The 26,227-nt window shown below is 40.5% G+C and overlaps 1 protein-coding gene across 4 annotated transcripts in view; it reads left to right on the top strand.

Annotated features, from left to right (window-relative positions):
• Window positions 1-26,227, top strand: part of kaznb (kazrin, periplakin interacting protein b) — an 87,867-nt gene that overhangs the window by 26,704 nt on the left and 34,936 nt on the right. The window contains exon 1 of one of the 4 annotated variants that reach the window (XM_050039245.1): window positions 669-806. The exons of 2 other annotated variants lie outside the window; for them this stretch is intronic. In XM_050039245.1, coding sequence (XP_049895202.1) covers window positions 752-806 — 55 coding nt within the window. In that variant the 5' untranslated portion in view covers window positions 669-751. Of the gene's footprint in view, window positions 1-668; window positions 840-26,227 lie in introns of those variants that run through there. One more of the 4 variants, XM_050039243.1, reaches the window with a different exon arrangement.

The following is a 26,227-nucleotide window of genomic DNA, read 5'->3' as shown; positions in this document are numbered from 1 at the left end:
AGTATATATGCACACACTCTTTGGATTTATCTGATTTCTGCTCTTGTGCAGCGCCGGTTAAGTCCTCTCAGGGGAGAGAGCGTATTGACGTCATTTGATTTCTCCGACAGGAGTGTGAGATACTGAAGTGGCTGTTAACATGCAGACTGTGGCTGCAACAGTGTCTCATTTTCATGTTAAAATGTGCTCTCGGTATTAGAGGAAGTGGAGACATTGTTGCCGCCGTACTGTATGTTCCTAGTGGATCCTTTAATACTGCTGATATCAAAGGATTACACCAAGATTGTTTCGGGCCTTACATATGTCTGCGTGTCACTATCACGTATTAGCTTTCTAATACAGTGTACTTCAGCTGTCTGATTACACAGCTTGAGGGTGAAGGTCCTGGATTTGGAATGACTGTGAGACAGCAGTGAATCAGTGTCTTTGGCCTGTAGTGGAACATCCCATCTGCTGTACTGGGACTGATGGTAGTGGAGGATCTTTTGGGGCTGGTTAAACCAGCAGGGGGTGGGCAAGTCCGACGCAGGGTGGCACAGGGTAAGCTTTACTGTAGTTGGTAAGAAGGGTAAAGTGGGGGATGGAAATGATGGGAGGGCGTGGACTGATCCCCATGGTAATCTGTGTCCCAATCCCTCATCTGGGATCCTCTGAGCAGTAAACTGATGCTGCAGCAACAGCACGAAGGGTGAGACTGAAGAGAAAATGCAAAGGAAAGGACAAATTTGGATTTTTCCTTCATGCTGAGAAGATGTTGCGGCCCAGCTGTATACCGTGGGAACTGCATGGACCTGAGATGAATGGAGGTACAGCAGCACTGCATTGCTTCTCATACCAAGGTTAGAAATGCAGCGATGCTCTGCATGCACCAGCTGCTATCCAGTGTCATGCAGCTGCAGTGCAGTACGTTTTGATTTATGAGCTTGTGTTTCCACAGCCTTGTAATGAGATATGCATGGATATGAACATACCATGCTATCATTTAACCTTGTGATCAGCAATATGTGGACATCAGATACTGAAACCAAGGGCCGATGCCTGTGTGTGTGCGAGGGTGTGTGTGTTTGTGCGTGGGCGCACGCACATGATGGGGTGATCCGTTTCAAATTAATTAAGTTTGTGTCACAGGGGGGCACAGGCACATCATCAAACAGGAAGTGGATGAGTGTGAATCATTATGCGGCGCTGCTCAGTGTACTGATACAACAGTGTGACACAATAAACGAGGAGTCTTCTGAGGCGTTCCTTTTTTGTACCTCTGGATCCAACAGCTTCTTGATAATGCAATCCAGCAATTAGCTACACTTACACTATCAATTATTTGGATTCTGTCAGCTCTCTTGCCCTGCTATAATGAGCTTGCTAAATCTGTTTAAATATTATTTCTGTATGTGCTTGGTGGCTTTGCCATTTCCTGACATTCTTAAACACTAAATTAGCCTGTTTAGCTGGAGTCCTGCTGATCCAACAGCAGCCAGCTGCTCTGACATTTCTAGGCCAGGATCAGGTATGAAGATGAAGAATGGTTAATTTAAGAAAGGCCAGCCACCCACTGACTTCATTATTTCAGAGCACTTAGGTGTTGGAGTGACTAACTAGAGCAGCATAAGCAGAGTTAGTTTCATCTTTTTTTAAACGACTTCTTCAAATTATCTGTAAATGTGGCTATATGTGTGATGTCGCCATTTTATCTTGTTATGTTATCGTAAAACAAGAGCAGCTTGACTATACAACCAAGAGGATTTTCCTCATCTCAGGAGCTTTATCAGGTCCACGCTGAAATATAACATAAAGATACTTTATACTTTTTTTTACTTAACATTTTTCTGCTTGCTACTTGTCTGCTAAACTCTCAAACAGAGTATACTCACTATTTCACTATTTTAAGATAAGATATAATTCATTAATCCCTGAGGGGAAATTAAATTTTTTTCTCTCTGTTGTCATGCACACACAGGCCCGAAATACACACACACATGCACAAACTTATATATGCATTAAATGGAGAGATGTCAGAACAAGAGGGCTACCCATGGACAAGATGTCCTGAGCAGTTGGCAAAGGCAAACTGGCACCTCTCCAGATACCAGTCCATGCTCCATATTTGGTCCGGACGGGGAATTGAGCCGCAGATCCTCCGGTTCCCAACCCAAGTCCCCATGGACTGAGCTACTGCCGCCGCATTTTTGCTCTATATTCAGCTTCATGTAAGGTTTATATCTCTATTAATAGCTATATCTGTTCTTTTTTAAAAAGTACACTGCTCAAGCTTTCCCAGAGAAAATCGTTTAGCCGAAATGGTAAGCCACCTGGGGCTGGTTGCACTAGCAAGACTTACGCCTGGTCTTGAGCTAAGTTGCTCATACCTTGCTGTTCTAAGTCAGACCAAATACTTAAGCCTTGCTGAGACTGGGCATAAATCTTACACCAAGTCAGGAGCAGGTGTAAAGTCAAATCTCAGCCATTTCTATATACACACAACCACATTAGCTTTCCTGCTAAAGTCTCCTTCTTATCTTGTTAACTTGAAACATGAACACGTCTTGTCCTTCACGATTATTTGTTGAACAAGTGGCCACACAAACATTCACAGGTGAAGAATGCACTGCTGATAAAAAATAAGCACTGCAGAAATGTCAGATAGGTTGGACCAATGTGCTTAACGATATATATTTAAACATTGCAGTTATGGCTGGAAATGTCAACAGAAATAAACTAGTCTGACGATTTTATATAACTCACATGAACGTATGTAGCAAAGTCAGGGTGTAGTTAGGACTAGGCCTAAATTTGGTTGGTCCAACCAACGTAAGGTCCGTTCTAAAGACTGGGTTTAACAAAGACAGACTTAGCAGTTAGGACCAGGCTTAGCAAAGACCAGTTGGTGCAACCCGTTCCTGGATCCTGAGAAATCCAGTGATCAATGTAGTCAGTATATGAAGGCCTTAACTATAGTCACACATGGTAAATATATGGTGTGTACTGCGTGTTTCGTTTCAGGAAAAGTTGTCCCTCCTCTGTGATAAAACACTGCAGGAAACCCTGCTGCTACCCATTACATATTCTATAACATTAGTTGTTACCGTAAAACACATTATGTCTTGGCCAGTTTGTTATGAAACCATTTCTTGTAAAAAATGGAGAGGAAAGCAGAATTCATATTTCAAAACAACTGAGGCAGACAGTGTTGCAAAAATGCAATAGTTTAGCATAATAGTAAGCATTCAACATAAAGTGGCACTACTTACCATATGAATATGTTTTTCGGAAATGTATTCTTAATGTTTCAAAAAGTGAACGTGTAATCTCTCTGGGCGAGTCTTGACGTCTTCAGAGCAACAGCTGAGAGTTCAGACTCTATGTGTAGTTTAATGAGAGCTGTGTGTGGTTTCTGAACCGGACTTATGCATGAAGGGTTCTGACTTTTAATATGGCACATCAATCGTATGCTGTATTATTCAGAGGCTCTACTTTCACTGACGTGCTCTAACATTTTCTTTTAGAGAGAGGATTAAAGTTTAAGCCAAAGGTTGCCGGCACAACTGTTACTTAGCAACCCCGGTAGGGCGGCATGCCAAGCAGCAACAATGGCTATTGAGGTCTCTCCAGTGGCTTGTTTTTAGTTGTCAGTCGCCTTAATTCAGTCTAAGAGGAGAAACTTTAGTTTTTTGTTTGCCTCGAGGATTGTGTTTACATCAAAGTGTGACTGAGCATCAGTAGAACAGCATCTGATGAAATTAATCTGACAAAAGCTTCATCCAGAGTGTGAAGAGCAGGGTGTGTGGATTAGCATGTGCAACACCTGATTCATCCTCAGAAGGAATACAATGGAAATCCAGGGACTAATTCAACAATGGTCTTTATTTACCACAATCAGGAAGGGACAGCAGTCTTTAGAGTATTCAGATTACACATGGACGCACAGGTAAGACAAGTTGTGAATATCAGGACGCTGTATGTGTGGTTTGTTCATATAGGCGCACAACAGTGTTCACAAAACAACAGAGGAACCTGACTATCTTGAGCAGCAGACATGTGGCCTGCTGCTTTGGAGGAAGGAAATAGACTAACACACCTCTGCTGAAAATAGGGTCATGTGATCAAGCTAGGACAGGGGAGTTTTCTAATAGTTTGGGGTTTTCATGCTAGAGCTGAAACTATTAATCGATCTCCAGAAAATTAACCGTCAGCCATTTTTATAAGCGATTGCTCGTTTAAGTTGTTCAATCGAGCAGAAACACCAAACACTCGCCGGCTCAACTTTATCAAACGTGAGGATGTCCTGATTCTCTGACTTCTTCTGTCACCGAACAGCGAGTTGAACTGTTGGCTCAGGCGAAACAAGACATTTAAACTGCTCTCTTTCAAAATCTGCTCTGACCTTTAATCGATTAAGGAAAACAATTACTGTCTCTTGTTTATTGATAAAGATCCTCAAAACAAACTGCCATTTTATTTATCTTCACACCTCACGAGGCCGTTTGGAGCTCATTAAGCTCGTTCTGCAGATCCGCTTTAGCTACAGGTTCCAACAGTAAATACTCTGGAGTTTGCTTTCAGAACTGCTGCTCTATTCATCTGGAATAATTTGCAGTCAGGGCAGTAGCTATCACTGAGGATGTGTCCTTGATATTGTGTCTGGCAAATACAGGAGCTTTAATGACCTGAGGACAAGGTTACATTACACTGTTAACCATAAATTGGTGATTGCTTGAGGCAGGGTAGGTAATTTTTATGATTTTTTATTCAAACAATATGCTAAAAAAGATGGATACAGTGTTTAGATCATTGTGTGGAGAGACGGAATTTAGAGAAAACTGAATTTAATTGTTAAAGACATTTATAAAATGTGAGGAAAAAAAGACAAAGACATTTTTTGGTGGCTAGTTAAACATTTCTTAGGCTTATAATTTTTTTTTTTAAAGAATTTTTTGGAGGGCTTTTTGCTTCTATTTGATGGGACAGCTATAGCATGAAGGGCGTGGGGGGGGTTGGAATTGAATCTGCGGCTGCTGTGGCAAGGACTCAGCCTTCTTACGTGGGGTGCCTGCTCTACCAGGTGAGCTAGTGGGCGCGCCATAATGTTTAGTTTTTTAAAAATTCTGTGCAAGATTTCAAAGCTTGATACTTTGTCTGGGTTTCAGTAAATTTATTGAGAACATGATAAACTTAAATATTGTGGTGATAAGGGTTTGATCGACTCTCACATCCTTCGTCTTCTTTGATTGTTTATTTTTCATCTTTTTCTTCGATTTCTCTCATTGTGTGTGTCAGTGAGTTTTTGTGGTGGTTTTATTTGTAAATTTTAAACATGGCAATCTTGTAAAAGAGGGCTCTGGTTTCTCAGTGTGTCTTTTCCTGTGCGTAAATGTAGACTGAATTGAATGCAGCCTGGGAATACTTCTGAAACTGGGAAAATTCAGAAGGATCAAAGCTACAGTTAGTAACTTTTATGAAAATAAGTTTTTGTCATATTTCTTTAAACTGTCACTATACTCTGACAAAACTACACCAGACAGTCAGTCTGAGAAAAAAAAAATCATGTCTCTTTTCCTCTTCCTACTGCCTCTAATAGCATTTGCTAGAATCAGACTGAAGCAGAAACCAATAAAAGCCGAGGAGTCTCTAACGCTGCCGTCAATCATGTCAATCATGGCTCGTGAACTGCGGCCAAACTGTCAGACTAGGCAGCGCTGATCAAATATGACTCAAGATTCTGTTACTGCATCGCCTATTTCTTGTCTCAGATGTTTTCAGAAACATATTTCAGTGTAATGTTGAGATGTAGAATGAGAAAGTCGCTCTGGTCAGTGGAAGGTGCTTCGCTTTGGCTGCATTGTTTCCAACATGTCAGCCTGGGTCACAAACTTTCTATTACAGCTAAACAGTGCACTGAAATAACTGAAAATGTTTGAGGTAAGAAGTAGGTGAGGCAGTAACACAATCTTGATTCATATTTGATCAGCGCTGCCTAGTTTGATAGTCTGACTGCAGTACACGAGCAGTGATTGACATGATTAACAACTTCATTAGAGATTCCTCAGAACTGATTGGTTGTCTAAATTCACATGCGAAAAGGCCATTATAGGCACTACAAAGCAATGGAACAGGCAGAGGAATATGATTTTTCCGCAGATCATCTGTCTCATGCTTCTGTGTGAATATAGTGAGAGTTTCAGCAAACATGAGAAGAAGTTATTTTTTATTGAAGTTGCCAACTAAATCAAAATACAACCCACATTTTAAGAAAATCTGAATTACCCTTAAAGAGAAGTACATTTGACTTATGATAAGACAGGGGCAGCACTGACCCATAAAATTACATTTCATATTTTTCAGTGAGATATAAGTTACGCTTTTTCCTCTCGGCAGTTCAGGCACATTTTCCTGTCTGTGAATTTTAAAGTAATCTTCTGCTCCACACAAGAGTAAGCATACTTTCCCCCAGACAAATCTCACACAGTAACTTTCATGGTAAATTGATCTCCGGTGTTGAAATGGAAGCTTTCTTTGGCTCTTCAAAGTGAAAAAATGGTTATTGTATGAGGTTGGCCAGATGCTCAGGAGTGTCTTGGGAGGTCTGCCTACAGAAATGTGGTGCAAATAGGAAACAAAATGGTGCCTCAAGACTGTTGAGCTGACTGTTCGTTAATTAACCAGACAACGCTGTGGAGGAAGAGGGAACCGTTGAAGGTCTCCAGTCACTCCAACTCTGTCCCCGGAGAGTGCACAGCCTCAGGGAGACACAGGAACTGAAAACATGTTGTTTCAATGTTCCTGATTCGATAACCCTGCCACGCTGATACTCCGCAGTGGTTTCATCGAGCAATTGCAGGTGTCACAATGATTTGTGGGAAAGCAGAAATTAATGTTTATAGATCTAGTTTTGAATATTTCTCATTTTCTTTCCACTCGTACTGTTCACTGTGTTTAAGTGACTTCATGGCTCTGTGTTACAGGCTGCCCCGCAGGGCGCCGGCACTGTGCATCTCAGAGCCTCTCTGCTCTTATTACTGCAGTTACTCTCCTGGGAAGTGGCCCCAGCGGATCGAAGGAACGGTGATCAGTGACGCAGAACCAACCGAGAGGGGGGGAGGGTGGCAGAGGAACATTAAAGACGGTCGGAGAAACAGTGACAGAGAGTGAGAATATCTATCACTGCAGCAGCTACAGTACGGGGACAGGAGAGGAATCTTAATAATCATGAGGAAAAAATCCTAAGAGAGAAAGAACTAGATGAGTTGAGGGATTTGGGGGTTTTAAAACTTCGAGAAGAGGTTGATTGATGAAGGAGGATGCGGGAAGAGAGGGCAGTGCTGTAGGACTCACTGCACAATCACGGTGTTTTCGGCGACATAGGAAAAGGCAGGGCGGGTAGAGAGTGTACACACTGACATACGGAGAAAAAGTGCCCGCGTCCCTCTCAGCACTTTCAACTCCTATAGCTAATGAGATGACATCAATCACTCAGTGGGCCACTAAGCCAGTGGGCTATTGTCTGCACTTGTGATATACAGTAAAAGGTCAGTTTCCTGGACAGGTGGAGGAGGTTTTTGGCCTGCTGCCTACTTACCCTGTTTCCTATCAGTAATTATCATTACAGCCTGCAGCAGCAGTGCGAAACAAACAGAGAGAGGATGGAAAGAGCTCTGTGTAAACTAGCACGCTACTGTGAAAGGCATCAGGGCAACGCTAAAACACCACAATGACTTTTACAGACCACATTCTCCATATTTCATAAATGTTGAATAATTTCATTTTGTTGCCCCCCCCAACCCCAACCCCAACCGAAAATTGGATTTATCTGCTTTTTGAACAGAAATTCTCGACACTAGCTTGCATCAGACCGTTGTCCTGACAGCTGCCGGGGAAGTTGCGCTGTCTTCCACTGACACACAGTTTCATCAGACAAGAGTACTTTCAACTTGGACGTTAAAAGTTTCACATTAGATTACTTCAGTTTTCTTCACATTTTCATCTCTCATGAATGACCTATACTGGGTCTGTAAATTGCTTTCCTTCTTGCATTCCACTGCCATCGGTGAAAGTTAGCTTCATTTTCCAGGCTGGCCTTTCTGCCTAATGAGATTTGTGTTTCCACAGTGTTATTGGACAAAATTTTATTAGCTAACATGATGAAACTGGTGTTCCCTTCCTTCTGGATGCCTGTTAATACCACTGATGATGTGGTAAATACTTTTCAACAAGACACACAAATGTCTGAGTATTTACTGAGGAATGTGTGGTGAGGAAATCAGGAGCTAATATGAATTTCTTTAATAAGTCTAAATCAAGGACTGTAGAGTTTAGTGATAAGATACTCGAGAATCACACTGCTTGTATGTTACAGAAACCAATTTAGTATTTTATGATTGTACTGCGTGTAAAAAAAAAAAAACAAAACAGTGAGAAAGCCAACAGAGACAGGATTTCCAAATGAAATATCAATATTGGTGTATTGTTTGGCAAAGTTAAACCTACTCAGATTTTGTCACTGGTGGAATATTACAGGGCTGCAACTAACAATTATTTTCATTGTTAAATAATCTACCTCATTTTGCTAATAATGAAACAGATAATTTCTCAAATCTCAAGGTGATGTCTTCTAATTACGTGTTTTATCAGACCAAAAATCCAACGCTATTCAGTTTATTATCATGCATGACAAAGACAAGCATCAAATCCTCACATTTAAGAAGCATGGAAACAGCAGATGTTTGACTTTTTTTTGCTTTAAAAAATTACTAAAACAATTATTGGATTATCAAAGTACTCAACCTATCCTCATACAATGGTTCATATGATATCCTACGAAATAGCACCACATGAATGACGTTACGCACTTTAGGTAAAGTTATTATAGTTAGGTTTAGAAAAAGAAACGTGGCGAGGATGTATCTTAAACTGACCCAGAGTGTGCTCATAATTAACAAGGTTTCAAACACCAGTCTCTGAGGGAAGGTTCCTGGAGAGAGTCCTGTGTTTTGTGACACATCCACCACCCCAGCATTACTCCATAACGGACCGCCTCCCTCTAAGTGGGATATGTAGGAATTTTGGTGCATTACTTTTTGTAGGAAAACATACAAACAGTACATGACTACAGCCTGAAGGAGTTGACAATTAATTTTATGTTCATCGACTAAACAGGATGACATTTACACAACAGATTCAAAGGCCTTGCACACCTCCACAGGTGTTTTCACTTCCAGCTGATTAGATGTAAGGTTGCTGGGAATTACATCAAGTCACCAAACCCCAAACTAAAGCATGATAAAGTTGTAAGTTATCCACCCCAACAATTAGGAAGATGTCAGTCTGTAGGTTTAATATGGGTGAGTAGGACCTTCAAGATAACAAAGGACAGAAATGATGTCATACCATATAGATACTGCACATCAGTGGTTTTCAAACTTTTTGTGCCTAAGGCATAATAAAGGGCAAGCCAAAATGTCAAGGCACACCTGTATTCATATGTGTGCACAATAGCATGTGTTATCACTTTTATCACGACATAAGACAATAAAGACAAGAAAAAAGAAGAGTAATTTTCATGATACTGTCTACTTTCTCTTTTCTTTTGATGGTAGGTAGTCCTTGCCGATGCTTTGTTATAATTTGCTCCGTACAATCATCATCATCATCATCCCTCACACTGGCTGCCAATCAGGGCTTTTGATGTGTCACACACTCATAATTCCCACGCGCAAACGGCAACAAATAGGTTCCCTGTGAAGGTTTTTTTTAGGTAAATTAAATTAAATCACATTTTTTAGCTAGAGTTGCCTCTTTATTAGGAAATGCATAACATACTGATACAGTCAATTAAAAAGTCATTTATAACTTTTTGTATAGGCTCAGTTGAATATTGCAACAGCAGTGTGTGGTTATCACAAAATCCCATGGCACACCGGATTGGCATCACGGCACACCATTTCAGAACCACTGCAGTACATCATATCTTTTATCTTTCTTCCTTAAATTAAAAAATTATCTAGCGACACTGTTGCAATTGTTGCTTAATTTTGACTTTAATACTGAGTATACCAAGATTGGACCAATGAACCCTGAAACATTCAGGACATCTTACAAAAACTATGCACTGTAATGCATCCATCAAGCATGTACGTACATGGCTTAACACACACTTAAAGCAAATAACCAGCATACAAGTACTTTCCAGCTACTTATTATAGCAACAAACACTTCCAACAAGCCAGGCTACAATTACGTTTCACAAGCGGAATAGTTGACTTGACTTCACAGGTGTTACACCGTTTCTGTGACCTGCCTCAGTCTACCATATGGCAGCTCCTTCACGCCCAGCAAAGAAGGGTACATGAGAGCAGCATCAGAGCATTATCACTCCACAAATTTGTTCTACAAATTAGCTGCAGCCACTGTTACATGAACGAGCCACTTCAGTCTGTGTTTATCAAAACTTTGGATGATTACATAAAAGCGAGGCAGCTGCCTTGTTGAATGGAATAAAGGAGGAAATGTTGAGAGACAAAACGAGAACATTATTTCAGACTCCATGACCCTGAACAGAGGTCACCATTATAAATAACCAAATGTTAATACTGGAGCTGCAGGTATGAAAATCTTCAGTAATTGCTGGATGTGTGAAGTGTACCTCTCGCCAGGACCCAGTTTGTAGTGTGTGTGCATGTGTGTGTGTGACATGAGCATGAAGCAGTGTGGTTAACTTAGTAAAACTTAGCTGAGATGGTAATTAGCACTTTCACTGCCATCCCACTAATTACGGTCTCATGTAGGCTGAGGCATTGACAGAGAGGAGAGCATGATTAGATTTTAGATTGTGGATGCTCTGCTTCACATGATCTCCTCGCTGCTCTCTGATGCAGTGTGAGAGGAGTAAGTGGTCAACTCACTTCTTGAGATTGGACCTGTGCTGGGGCATTAGTCATTCTGAGTGGTGCATAGTGCCGAGCGAAAAGCTGATTCAGGTTCTTATAGAACTGTTAGGTATTGCGAGACGAAGTCGATGACCTTAAAGACTTTAGCATCTATTGTAGCGCCGGCTCTGAGTGGAAGTCATGGCGTGGATAGCTTACCGGGTCATTTTTCATTTGCTGGATTTTTCACCATTGCTGTAAAACTCGCCACCACAATGGGTGATTCATCACCTCACCAGAGGGATGTAATTCTTTGTGATGTATTTCTTCCTCCGAGGATAACTGTGACTTTACAGTTTATATTTCTCACACTCATGCTTCCCTTCTCTATCAAAGCTTATTATGTAATTAACGTGTAATGTGAGCAGTGGCCAGTGGGATGAAATGTGCTGGGTGTGAGAAATTACTGCAGTAATCTCTTTCTAGAACATTTCTCCCCCTCTGACCAATTCTCAACACTAACAGCTAACAACAGCGTGTTTTGAAAGAGGTTGCAAAGTCGCCATGACACAACTATGTCGTTTATACCTACAAGTAATGTGAGCATTGAAAAGTATAGAGGCAATTAGGTTGTGTCACATCCTGCAGATCAGCCTTCAAACTCTGGACTCTGCTGTCAGGCCACTGTCCCTTGCTGTGCAAAAATATAGCACTCAGACATGTGAAGAGGGGGTTTTAACCTTTTAGGCATGTAACCCAACTCATGTTTCACACCCAACATGCAAGAGTGGAAAGTTTGTGTGAGGTGGTGTGCAGTATGAAGCAGCACAAAACGACCAGCCAGGATGCTACAGATACATTTTTATCTGCATGCAAATGATAAGAATATACATTTACTAACCTGGTATTCTCTTCTTCTCTGATACATAACTGTCATGCTTTAAAGGTTTTACAAAAAGATCAGAGTTACATAACTGCATAATTCATTAACCCTTTGACCTGTAGCGACATCACTTCATTTGTGCTGCTTTCAGATGCCTTTTGCAAGTATTGAAACTTTTGAACTCATATTAATGCGATTTTTTACAAAAACATGGGAAAAAGGCAATGAGCAACTTGGTAAGAAAGGTCCCACACATTGCCCCCCCCCCCCCCCCCCCCCACTCCTTNNNCCCAATTTTTTTTCAGAAAATTAGTTTTAAAAATGAGTGAAAAAAGAAAAAAAAAAAAGGGAAAAACTATATTGATAATTATTATTATTACTTATTTAAAATCATGGTACAGAATTATTTTATATTTATTTATAAACTTTTATTTATAAATATTTATTTGTAACTTTATTTTCTTTCCTTTTTATTTATTTATTAATTTTACTAATTTTAATGTTTTGGATTTTCTCTTTTTACTAATTTCTTGCAAATCTTTGAGGTCATTTCTTTTGTTGCTCATTGCCTTCTTCCCATGAAAGAAATGAAGACAGTTTGCTCAGGTTTTAAAGGGTTAATGCACAAATGAACTTTTCCTCCGTTCTTCTCTACAGTAAAATTTCAACTCCCCGTATGTCTTACCTCCTGTCATGAACGGAGCCTCATTGGCTGCACTCTGTGGAGGTCGGCATATTTAGGGTCAGCGTTAAGTTTAGTTGAATTTTGGCAACTATGTGGGCAGCTCCGGCTGCCTGGAAAAGCACAGCTGCTCTCTCTCCGTAGGAAATATTTGGCATTGCTCTGCACAATGTCGAATTTGCACTTGCAGTGTGAAAGCCCTGTTAAACTAAATTCCAGCGTTTACCTACTCACTGTGAGCTAAATCACTATAAACTTCATTTAATCACATGGCGGTAAAGGCACTTAACATGAAGGTAACATGTTGTAGCGGTTGTATGAGATTTCTTCAGTGCCACTTGAGACAGCACTCAGGTGTTGGGAGGTAAGTGAACTGAATGAGATTACTTAGTGTTTTAGTGTGCGGCCATGTGTGTGTTTTGCTCGACCCTACTCTTACTTATTCATTATTTTTGTAGTTTCCTTGTGCGATATATTGACTTACATGGCTTTTTATAATTATGCATTGAAATAAAGCCAGAAACAAGTTACCCCTCAGGGAGAATAATTCATGTATTTAATAAATCTGCTGGTATACTAATACAAGCTGGGGAGTTTTAATACCAAATAGGATCATCTAATTATTTTTATTTATTACACTTAAAAGGGTTTGACTTGATAATGTCATTATTTACAGGGAAAGTGTGTCACAAAGATTGCAGACCTGCTGGTAAATTTGTTCATTATAAATTCTTTTTTTCTCCATGTTTCTCAGACTCCCAGAACCATTGTGTCGCTGCCAGTTTGAGGATCATTACAGCAAGAGTACAAATTTTGACTAATAGCTCCAGACTTTGTTGTCGGGTCCAAGATAGCAGAAGAGCACTTGTGGCCTTTTTTTTTCATATTATGCTTGATGCCAGGAGCACAGCGTGGCTTTTGTGTGTTCTCTCCGCTTTTCTCCTGCAATTAGCAACTGTAACAGACAGTAGTGGCAACTCTAGCCGGCAAGCGCTATTTATAACAAGAGCAAGATATGTCACACCACAATAGCATCTTTTTAAATCAATAACACATGTTGCCATTTGATTTGACTGTTATTTTTTGCTCCAGCAGGAATATGGTTGCTAGGTGTGAGTTTAGCTCTGCTGTACTGAGCTGTTGTACATTGCAGATGATATTCAATTCTGTTTGAAGATGGTATGTAAGCTGGTGGAGCTGACAGTGCGGATTCCTGCGTGGGTGATTCCCATCCTTCCATCAGTAGCTGGCTTGTCTAGGCCCAGTGAACATGTTAGTCTCAGTTCTATTATTCACACCTTTAGCCAGCTTCTGTCTTGGTCAGCACTCCAAACTATGGCTCACATACTACTATAGCTATTATGCTGTAGCTGCCCCAACAGGAAATCAGTGCACTCTGTGTGTTACGCCCACCACTGACTTCAAGGGTTGCTTACTATGTTGTATTATTCGGCTTGATGAGTAGTGAAGGTTTCCCCTGGAGAAAGGGCTCCGCTCTCCCACTGGAGCCGTTTAATCTTTCATTATTGTGATACTTTTTGAGCTGCTACTTCTTTTTTCCTCACGAACTTTTCTTTACCTCACAAACAAACAATTAATTCACCTTGTGCTTGTGAGGACCAGGGTGGAAAAAGATTTAAAAAACAAAGCTTCTTGGCCATTTGCAACCAAGACTCGCCCTCTAGCTGTTTTACAGATAATGCCCAGTCTGTCCTTTGTCCCAGTCCTGCTGTCCAGACAGAGAGAAGAGGGTCCCTCCTGGATTCTGCAGAGGCAGCTGGGACAGGCGTAGCAGGACTGGCATGTGTGAAAAGAGTGTTAATCAATTCCTAGACCCATAAGGCAATAGAGGTCAGCAAAATGTCCTGCATTTTCCAAATGTTTTCTCACACTCGGACAATGTTAAAGAGCCGAGGTCAGGCCCGCTGCTTTCATCATCGCAACTTTTTTACCGAAGGCAGGAAGGGCCTTGGCAAAAGGAGCTGGAGAAAATTTTTTAGTTGTGTCAGTGCTGGATTTCTTCCAGGCAGATTTTTTTCCCTGCTTAATCTTCAGTTTAAATCCGCCCTCATCTAGCTTTCCTGGTCCGGCAAAGCCTATGGGTTATGTCAGGGCAGATGATGCCTGGCAATGACCAGCTGTGACCCACAGTATCAACCAGATGAATAGAAGGTCTGTGCATGTGTGTGTGTGTGTGTGTGTGTGTGTGTGTGTGTGCAGAATCTCACATGGGCGTGTGTGTGAATACAAGAGGGATTCTGTGTGTATCTTTGTGTATTGTGCGGTTGTGTACATGCATATGCTGGCAAGTTTGGTAAAGATTTTAACTGTGAGGCTACTGCAGCATTTATGACTCGGGGTGGGAATCAAGACCCAGTTCAATTTAAGAGCCAGTTTCAAATTGCCCAAACCATTGGAATCACATGTCTCTAAGCTTATCAGTTTCTTTTATCAATGCTGGCATGCTTCTCTGAGAGTTGCGCAGTGCAAAGCAATTAATTCAAACTCATGCGTCTGTGCTGCTGGAAACTTGCAGCAAGTAGTCATAACAGAGATGAAGAAACATTCCAAAGTGTGGCTTCATTTTGCAAAAAAGATGGCAACAGAGCTGCTTGTAATGTCTGTAAAATGATCATTTTAAGTCAGAGTGGAAACACCAGCAGTATGTTAAAAACATCTATTGACCCAACATGGCAGCCCTGTCTCCTAGAAATTATGTTCATATACAACTAATTTGAAACAGCAAATACACTTTGGGGGAAATGCAATGCTGAGCAAATGATGTTTTCTATAATGAGGAAATGTTGCTGATTAATGTACCTGGCAAGTCACAAAGATGTTGATACTGAACGTATCAGCCAAATGTTCACTGACAATGTAATTTAGTTGTCTCCTCCAAAATAGGCAATCTAGCAATACAGTATCAGTCACTCACAGTGACGACAGCATTAGGCCTATTTTTTATTACCTTTTTTATTAACAAAATGTCTACAGGTCCTTAAAAAGTCCTAAAATGTCTTAAATTCAATGTTACAACAATAAGGCCTCAAAAGTCATTAAATAGTCTTAAATTTGAATTTGAATTTGTGAGAGCTTAACTCCTGCAGACATTTTATTATTTCGTTTATCCATTTTTAATGTCTTTTTTTTGAGAATTAGTGAAGCCTTTCTTTGTAAAAGTTCACATTTCTAATGTTTAGTTTAATGTTCTTTAAAAAAAACTATAATGCTGTTATTTTACTTCATACTTGCACTTTCCTGTTGGCAAAATGTAGATTGACTTAAATCACTCTAATAACCATATTCCTACATAACACCTACCTCTGCACAAGACCACTTATTTGCTACTTACATGTACCTGCAATGCTTACATGTGATGCTTAAATAAGTAAAACATGATTTGACCAGAAATCTGTGCTAAATTTGGTAAAAAGGTGTCTGGACAGGGTATTAAAAGCATTGAAATTAAATGTCTGAACATTGTCGCCTAAACCTAAGATAGGAGTCTGGAGTGTGGAAGTTCTGGTGTCCAAATCCTGCACTTTGTACGACCCCCCATCCTTCCCAACCACCTCCTACCGAAGCATATACGGTTCATTAGTGGTTCTCAAATGGTGTGCTGCAGTACACTGGTGTGCCATGATGCAAATCTTGGTGTGCCGTGGGATTTTGTGATAACCACATATTATTATTGCAATATTCAACTGGCCCTATACAAAAAGTTATGAATGAATTTTTAATTGACTGTACCAGTATGTTGTGCACACCCATTTCCTAATAAAGAGGCAAACTCTAGTTGAAAAATGTGATTTGATTTAATTTAATTTAAAAAACCTTCAAGGGGAACCTATTTGTTGCCTTTCAGGCGTGGGAATTTTAAGTGTGTGACACATCACATTATCTTACATTATTTCCCATTTAAATGGATGTGTTATTGGTGCTTTAATGTAATTTTAAAAAGTGTTAAATTAATTCTTGAATAATTTTGTCAGTGATAAGAGTGGTAACACATGCTATAGAGGCTGTTGTGCACCGGCATAAATACAGGTGAGCCTTGAGCTTGTGGCTTTTGCTCTTTGGTGTGTACAAAAAGTTTGAAAATCACTGCGGTATATGACTTAAGTGTTTTCTTACTTTAAAGGTAAGCAAACACTATTATGTTGCCACAACAACATTATTAAGAAACCAGTTTAGTAACATGCAAACGTTATTTCTAGGAGACAGGGTGGAACGAGTGCCACTGTTTTCCAACTGAGCAGCATGTCCCATGACCAGGGTAAATATCCTGTGTTATTATCCCATGCACGTCACACAGGCAGGCTGAGCAGATTTTTTCTTTGACTAAAAAAGCCTAAATGAAAATTAATGCTGTATAGATATTCTCTCATTTCAACTACACTGTGTTTAAACTCAGAAATAATAAAACAGTTTTGCTGACACTGAAAACCTGTGAAGACCTACTTTATTTCTCACAGAAAATTGATCAGGAATCAATAACTGAATCAATATTGAATGGGACCGCTAAGCAGAATCTAATGGGATTGGTATCAATTATAGCATAAGTCCCATCCCAATTCATGATGTTTCAAAGATGGCATATAAGTACTTTCATTTACTTAACATTGGTGTAATTTTCCAGGACTATACTGCAGTCTTCTTTGCTTATGCATTTTAAAGTATGCTTTATATAAATGTCTTGTATTTGCTCGAATATCTTTTCTGTCTGTCTGACTGTCTGACCACTAAACTGTAGCTGCTTATACAAAAAAATCCAACCTGATGTTATGAATGTGTTCTCCAACTCTGTGGCAGAGGACAGTCAGTCCAACTGAACCTTAAGCGCACTGTGGTGCTCTTGGAGGAGGCTGTGCTGGATTAACTAGTGTACGAGCAGTGGTAGCTAATCCTGCAGGGTTACAGAAACATTTATTATCTAGGCCATAATGGATTTCACGTTTTTCACTGGTTGAGCCTCAATGATGATGATTACAAATGCTTGCTGTACTGTCCTACATCTGCCCTATGTCTATATCTATACGGTGGCCAGCAAGAAGGATTGATGCAATTTTTTTTTATAGTTGTACACAGCTTGCTTATTGTTAAGCTCTATAGTCCCTTACTACTCCAGTTTGGCAGGTCAGCCCCACTGCGATTATTCATCAGCCAGCGTAGATCATCATACCATTCATATGGGATGATGCATAACTACAGCATCCAAGGTTAGGCGTCATCCCATAACCTTGTTTTCCTGGTGGTGTTGTTATGAATAATCAACTGAGGTACTTTTCTGCTCTTCAGCCCCTCAGCTGTTTCGGTTTCAGCATAACAACGTCTCTCAGTTTAATCACAGTGTAGAGCTCTGCATGGCTGGTATTGTTTTGAGCAGGTGTGGCATGTGATACTGAATTAGTGATTCAAAGGATACTGATTAAAAAGTCCCTATGTACTTATATTAAATACAGTAATGATGTTCCTCCATAACAGCGCTCACAAATGTATCTTTCCAGTTAATGTGCCAGTGTTGTTTTTGATGATTATAACCCCACCATTTCAACAAATTCTCACCCCAGTAGCGGCCCTACGTCCAGTTATGGACGTTCAGGGACAGCCTATCAATTTGAGCTCGCTACATGTATTGCGTCTGCTCAAAATAAACATATAGAAGAATAATGAAAAATAGGAAAATAATAATAAATAATTTATAATGTAGGTAAAATTCTGCAGTTTTATATGTACCACCTTAGGTCTAAGCAACAAAAGCACATGGTTAGGTGAAGAAAAAAAAATTATGGTTTGCCTTAGAATAAGTCTGTTACTAACATAATTTGATATTGTGTGACACAACTCACTAGTGTAGTATGCTACACATACCAGCACATTACATTGTTTATGAATTATTCAGCTGACTTTTGGTTTCACATGGGACACAAACAGCAGGTTTCCAGGTGAAAGTCCAGAGTTTGTTTGACCAATCCACCTCGTCTTCCATTCACCTTGAGCTGACTTTCACTCTTTACACTACGATAATTGCCCACAGCGTCAGAAACTGCTGCCACTCAGTGCGTCTCATACCGACACTTATGTTGCCTCTGTGCATCTGCATCTGATGCCGAGGGCCACTGATCTAGAATTGGTATTTTACGAGTTGGGAGTGAGACTGGGCTGGCCATTTTCCTCTGACATAGTTTAATTAGCAATTTATTACATTGAACTGTTACAATGTGATATGTATAATGCCTCCATGACTGTAATTTTACATCAGTATATATGTTGTGATACTTTCTGCAAAATGAATTGAGAAACAGTTTAGGGACTGTATGAAAATAATCAGGTGGGAGAGGGGGAGGCATTTTAACTTTTCTTTTGGCTCAAAGTAATCTGAGGTTCTGGGAGAGCAGTTCTTTTCTCCCATTCTACATTTAATTTTTGTCAGCCATTGTACAAAAGCCCACAGAGCACCCTCAGCTGAGGATGCACCCGCCAATAAGCACACTGACATGCGCGTCGTCCGCATGAGTGTCAAGCTGCAACAGTTCAGCAGTGAGAGCTCTGCAGTTACGTTTAGCAGGACAGTTAACGCCTTTTTCCTTTTCGCCCTTTTAATGTGTGTGCGTGAGTGATTAAGGTGAGAATCCGCCCATGTTTCTCAAACTGTACAGCAAGTTTAATTTCGGTTAACATGCCTGCATTTGTGTATTTTCCGGTTTGCTTTCTTAATGAAGTGTTGCATCAGGAGATGTGGTGGCTTAGATGATCGCTCATTTAGGTTACGTTAATTAGCTCTCTTAATAACTTCTCTGAGTACCACTTGTAATCTTATTGTGAGTGGAGAGTTGTTTATTAGACTTGTTTAAAGGAGGAAGTGTGGATGGAATGGTTTAAAGATTGTGAATGTGTATTTTGTAGCTTAAAGATATTTTTCCTTTGTTAATTTTCAGAACCACACACACTTAGTGTCAGTGTTGTAAACTTCCTGCATTTGGAGATTTAAGTATCCTCTCAAACCCTACTTTCTGGCTGGAAGCATTCACTCCATAGTCCCCATCCTCACAGCTATCCTTTGCAATATAGTTAATAGTTACACAAATACCTAAAGTTACATAAAAACGCAACACCGAAAAGATTAACTTCACCTGCTCCATGGTTCATAAAGGTGCACTTTACCAAACTCAGTTTTGTCTCTGTATCAGAGTTTTATTAATGTGTATGTTAGAAGTCGCATTAAAGGTCCAGTGTGAAGGATTTAGTGGCATCTAGTGGTGAGGTCGCAGATTGCAGCGAACTGAAACTTCTCCTGTGTGCCAAGCATATACTGTAGGAGAACTATGGTGGCTGTAGTGAAAACGATAATGGCCCTATCTAATGCAGACTCTGTGGAAGAGAACCCGTTTCTTATGTAGATATAGACAGCTCATTCTAAGGTAACAAAAACACAACAAATTCTTATTTTCAGGTGATTATACACTGATGAAAACATAGTTATGGATATTATTACCATTTCCGCTAATAAATCCTACACACTGGACCTTTAAGACATGAAGGGTAGGGTGTTCTAGTTTATTAAAGTCAGGAGGAAAGAAAACATCCATAACCCTGCCATGTTTTTGTTTTTTTAGAAAGTGAAAATGGATTGTACGTCATTCATATGTCGCGCTGGATAAATGCATCTGCCAAATGGATAATGGAAATATGGTTCAGCCTCTCTCACCACTCCAATAATTTTCTTACAGTCCTTTATTTATAAAATAACCAGATGGTAATGTCTGTTTTGTTCTAATCCAGTGAACTGGATAAGTGACAAATCACTAAACTTTATCACTTTGATTCAAAAACCCACCTTTGCCATAAAACTGTTCTTTTCAGTGATTTGCAACATTAGCCACAACGGCCTGATACATCCTGAGACATTAAACGGATAACAGCCCCTCATAAACGGTATGGAAACATTTATATCATCACAGAATATATTTTCTTATCGCCCATCTCTCAGTCCTGTAATGAAAATTCTGCAGTTACAGTTTAACAACACCGAACAGCGCTTCCTGAGGTTTGTGAGTACCGCTCGGCACACTCCACCTCCATACATGTTGCTTTTTAAAAATCCTTCCTTTTTCCATTTTGTTCAGCGAGAGAAATGCAACATAACCGCAGACTGCTGAGCTGAGCAACACCAGCCATAACACCGGTAACCCTGGACACTCGTCTTCCTCAAGCAATTTCTCCTCATTGATGTAATGGATGTGTCCCTGAACAGGCTTTTTTTTTTGTGCGTTTCCTCGGGGCAGGCTGCTGTTGTGCTCTTAACGGCAGCACACAGACAGCTTCCAGAGGCTATGGATCACAGCAGCCTTGGAGCAGCCTTTCAGGCCTAATGTTCTGTGAGCACTGGGAGTATTGATTCACTGTGTCACGTATGATTATAAACACAGATTAATAGACAGTAAGTTTTCAGCTCCAGGCGAAGAAAAATATTAGAGGGATGACATTTTGCTGCAGTGTTTTGGCTGCATGTTTGGGTTGTATAATAGAGTTGTGACAGCTCGACCTTCGATATACAGCATATAGTCGCACTTTCAGTGTGTCCCAGAGGAGAAATCTATCTGTTGCTTTTCTTATGGTGTAAAGAGTGTGCTGAATACTAAGTCAACTTTCCCCCAAAGTATTTCACCGCTGTTGTTAAATAATTATTTGACACGTTTACAGCCTGTGTTTATGGAGGCTTCAATTTGTCATTTCTGTTTTACACAATATTTTGATTTCATATCTCGCTCCATCAGAAAGGAGCTTTGTTTCTAATTCATTGTTGCCATCTGTGTCAAAGGCTGCTAATGATACCTACCAGTGGAGATGCATTGTGCTGTGGGAGTGCCTTGTCAGCGTTCTGTTCGCTGGGATTTGGATGAGCTCCATGTGTCTGTGCCTGATAATACCAGAAGCGACCTGTAAGCGTCAGGGTCAGGGATGAGCAATCTCCCTTGTGAAATATTCAAACACTAAATATTTCAAGCGAACTCAATCCCGTTGTCTTACGTAACCAGGCGAGGTTTCCTGGCTCCGTCTTGTGCCAAAGGTTAGAAACCCAAAAGGCATCACATCATTTAGCTTTGTTAATGAATTCACTGTCGCAGCTGCTGTGAAATTCCATTTAGATAGTGTTTCAAATTCTTCTCACATTATGTCGTGCCAATTTAAATGGAGGAAAAAATAGGACTTTGAACACCATGGTTATTGTCATGCCAATGGGGAATAATTACTGTGTACCACAGAAAATGGTTAAACTCTTCTGGGCTTTAAATTTTAGGATTAAAACAAGTCATTTTCCAATAAAACATCTCAACTCTTTCTTTGTCCCAACGTTACTTAAAAGGACTTTTCAACCCAAAATCCAAGATTTTTTCTTTTAGTTTCTTTTCTTTTCTTTTTTGTTTTTTCTCTTAGTGCTTTTTATCAGTCTAGATTGTTTTGGTGTGAGTTGCCAAGTGTAGGAGATATCCGCTGTAGAAACGTCTGCTTTCTCTCCAATATAATGGAACTAGATGGCACTCGGCTCGTGGTGCTCAAAGTGCCAAAAAATACACTTGAAAGACTCAACATCAATCTCTCTCTCTCTCCAAAAATCATGACCCAGTTACTCAAGATAATCCACAGACCTTGTTGTGAGCTTTTTCATGTTGGAACTATTTTCTTTCTACCAAATTACACCCACCAAAAATATCACAGTGCAGAAGGAAGCATGCATCTGCTGCTACCTCACCTAGCACTACCGAGCTAGCTAACATTACAGCTCAGCCGAGGAGGACGCATTAATGTTTACATCTTGCGCTGTTACGAGCATGAGCCTCTTGTACATGAGTAGATGCACGCTTCCTTCTGAGTGGTGATACAGTTGGCAGGTGTAGTTCAGACAACAGAAAGTAGTTCCTACTAGAAACTGCTCACAACAAAATGCACCTGCACTCGTTCGGTGCCTTTCTAGTCATCCGACCACTCGAAGCGCTTTTTTACACTTCTAGTCACATTCACACACACATTCATACACTGGTGGCCGAGGCTGCCATATAGGATGACACACTCACACACCAATGGAACAGCCATTGGGAGCAATTTGGGGTTTTGTATCTTGCTCAAGGATACTTCAACATGCAGGCTGGAGGAGCCAGGGATTGAACTGCTGATCTTCCAACTGGCGGACGATTCGCTCTACCAAAGCTGCCCCAAGGTCTGTGGATTATCTTGAGTAATCAGGTCATGATTTTTGAAAGGAGACATTGATGTTGAGTCTTTCAGATGTATTTTTTGATATCTCCAACACTCTGCAACTCACACCAAAACAATCCAGGTTGATAAATAGCACTATAGGTAAGAAGAAAAATATGTATTCTTGAATTTGGGGTGAACTGTCTCCAAGCTTTTCACCACTGCTTTTCTTCTAATGCTTCTTTTTTCCATGTATCTCTTTTAAGTACACAAAATAAGCAATTAACAAAAAAATACTCCTCAGTATCTGTTGCCGAGGCCATAAATTGCTGTATTTTAGTGTGCAAAACAACTCCCAATCATCACTAGCTCCCCTCCCCAAACCTTTTAGTAGTAGAGAATATGTGGAAATAAACACTACAGTGACCTTTTGTTCTGCAAAGACTGCTCTGATAGTCAATCACCTCTCAGAGCTAGCCTGCTCTCTTACACACACACAGACACACACACACACACACACACACACACACACGGCCTGGTAATTACAGCATGTATCCAGCTATTCTAAATTGTTTTAAGTGGTACCCATACATGTTTGTCTCTCAGGATGATACACCACATACGGCCGCGTTATTGCACTCAGCAGGGCTGTGTGTTTCAGGGTGTTGTGAATCCACAGTAACATGGTGATGTTCCCCTCCTTTCCGGTGCGATGACTGATACAGGAATGAATGTGTCTGCTGCCTGCATGACGGACTGAATGCCAGTGTAATTAAAGGTTGGCTGAGGGTGGGCAGTGATGAGCTGTCTGCACACCAATGATAGTTGCCTCCTATTTATGCTTGAATACCCAGTCCGACTCCCACGGAGTGTTTGTCTCCTCTTCCCATCATGTCCCATACATGTCATATGCATCCCTCAGCTGAGTGCTGGCCAGGAAGGGAAGTTGTCTCAGATGTTTGGATAGCCTTTTTGACTTCCTGCCACACCCGTGGGTGTTTCTGCAGTCACACACTCTTAGCATATTCTCATTAATAACTGGGTGTTTTCCCTTGTGATGCTGTCAGGGCTGTATATTCCCTTGTTGCCTGTAAGAAAGTCTCATTAATTTTTAAAAAGATTAAAAGAGCACTTTTTAGTCCAACTGAAATGATAATGAAAATGCATATTTTTGCTACAGCGATATAGATCTGCTTTGTAAATGAGATATCTTGTTTTCTCCTCCGAGGAAAATAACACAATAACCAAAAGGGAGACATTTACATTTAATATTTTTAGTCGTACTAAGGTTCCCCTATCTTGGCATTCACCAGTGGGTGTGTCACCGGGAATCCATCTCTGCAGCTGAAGAACTTATTTGCATAAAGTCAATCAAAATGTGTTTTTTTTTTTATTGTATTTGCATCACGTAGTGTTGTCGCTGTCGCAGCATAACTGTGACGCTGATGGATCGCTGGCTCACAAGCTAAGAGAAGCCTGACTGTGACTCTTGTTGCACAGAAACATTTGTATCTGCCTACTTGCTTTATGTCAGCAATTTTGGTATATAATAATCTGTTAATGACCACATCACACCTCCACACGGATACATAGCATGCGCGTGGTATCTTTATTAAACTGAATTAGCGATGACTCACCTTCATGCATGAATCATACATCAATAATAACCTGATTTACACATGATGCATTGCAAAAATAGCATATTGGCAACATTTCAGAAACCCCCAAAATTTAACTAATCATGGTTTCAGGGGAGCTCTTACCTTTGCTTCAATCAAGTGTCCCTGTAAGCTTGCACGCACAATACCAGGACCTCCACTACGCAGAATTCAGCCATTATTACTTTTATTAAATACACCTGTGCTCCTCCTATTATGACAAAACATCTGCTGTAGAAAGGTCTGTGAAACTAGGTTTTTATTTTTGGTGGAGTTATCCATTAGATAAGATGGACAAGATAATACAAATATAGAAATACAAAGTGAGCTTCCTTATTTCCAAGGTAGTCCATTTTGATAGATATTCCCATCCGACAGAAGGAGACACATCAATTTAAAACGCATTTATTTCACGGGTAGCTCATCCCGAGAGAGCGGCTCACAATATCAGACCAACAGCTCAACTGTCAGTCAACACGCGTAACAGCTTACACCTCGAGAGGCTTCACTTATGGCACATTTCAGGACATATCGGCAAAAATATGTTTTTCTTTCCTTCAAAAATGTAAAATTGAAAAAATAATATATATATATATCAATTTGACATGACTTTTGGATGCAAACGTGGTTTGTTTTCTCATTTCAGTTGACTTTAATAGCCATTACTATGTAACATGAACATGTTAGACAACAGGCGGCAGGGTGTTGCAGTGGTTAGCGCTGTCGCCTTACAGCAAGAGGGTTACAGGCTTGACCCCACCAATTGGCACCCTGGGTTGTCTGCGGGTTCTCTAGCTTCCTCCCACAGTTCAAAGACATGCAGGTTAGGCGACTTTCAATTACCCGTACATGTAGGTATGAATGTTAGCGTGAATGGTTGTCTGTCACCTGTGATAGTCTGGTGATCTCTCCAGTATGTACCCTGCCTCTCGCCTAATGTCAGCTGGGATTGGCTCCAGCTCCCTGTGACCCTGAGAAGGATAAACAGTTAGAGATAATGGATGGATACCAGACAACAGGCCCAATGAAATTTGCCATCTTCCGGACGGATAATTTCATAGAGAGATAAAAATGAGATTTTAAATAACTGTAAAAGATGTCTGCGATTGATACTGGCTGGTCACAGTCATTAGCCTGTTGTGTGTCCTCCTGCATGTTCTGCCTGGTTTTGTCAGTAAGGTTGCAGACAGACATGCACAGCTTGGCCTAATCATTGCCATGACCTTTAACCTCTCACAGCGGAGGGTCAACCAGCCACAAAAGACGAGGCAGATATACTGCCCTGTCCTTTAGTTACGTATTTCTCTAGAGCACATTCATGTGCTTTACAGCACTGACACAGACACAATGACTGTTTTCCCCTTGAAATACAATGGACCATAGCTAATCAAACCCCTCTTGGAAAAAAGAGGTCGTTTAAACCAGTGAAAAGTTCAGATGACTGAAGTATGGTGAAGTAGCAGAGTGAAGCTTGTTCGTTATTTAAGCACATATGATTATTATGAACATTATTCATTCTTCTCATTTGACAGGCTGCCCATTTAAGAGCGATGACATTTTTAAACAATGGCTCTTCAAACCAGGCTGTATGTTACAGCTGTGAATTTATGTATTGACGTCTTTTTTTCTAGGTGAACAAAGCGGCAACACCTTCAACTAAGTGCAGGAATAGATTGTCTGTGAGTCTGTCAGACTGCCAGCAGCTTCGCCTCTTTCTCTCATTATTGTCGGTGCTAAGTAAAGCAGCCTTCGAGCCGCCGAGCATGAGCCTGCCCGCTGTCCAATCTCCATATTAAAGACAGAGGAAAAGGTCAGCTTAACAACACCTAAACAGTTATCGACAGGTCAGGAGGACGGAGGAGGGGAGAAGGGAGGGGAAGGTCAGTGATCTAGATAAATACCATACGGTCATGAAATTGAAACTGTCAAAATATGCAGATTAGGAGGG

This window comes from Epinephelus moara, chromosome 24, assembly GCF_006386435.1.
Source record: "Epinephelus moara isolate mb chromosome 24, YSFRI_EMoa_1.0, whole genome shotgun sequence".
NCBI lineage: Eukaryota > Metazoa > Chordata > Actinopteri > Perciformes > Serranidae > Epinephelus > Epinephelus moara.
Note: the sequence above shows the minus strand (reverse complement) of the source record. Positions and strands in the feature narration are given on the sequence as shown.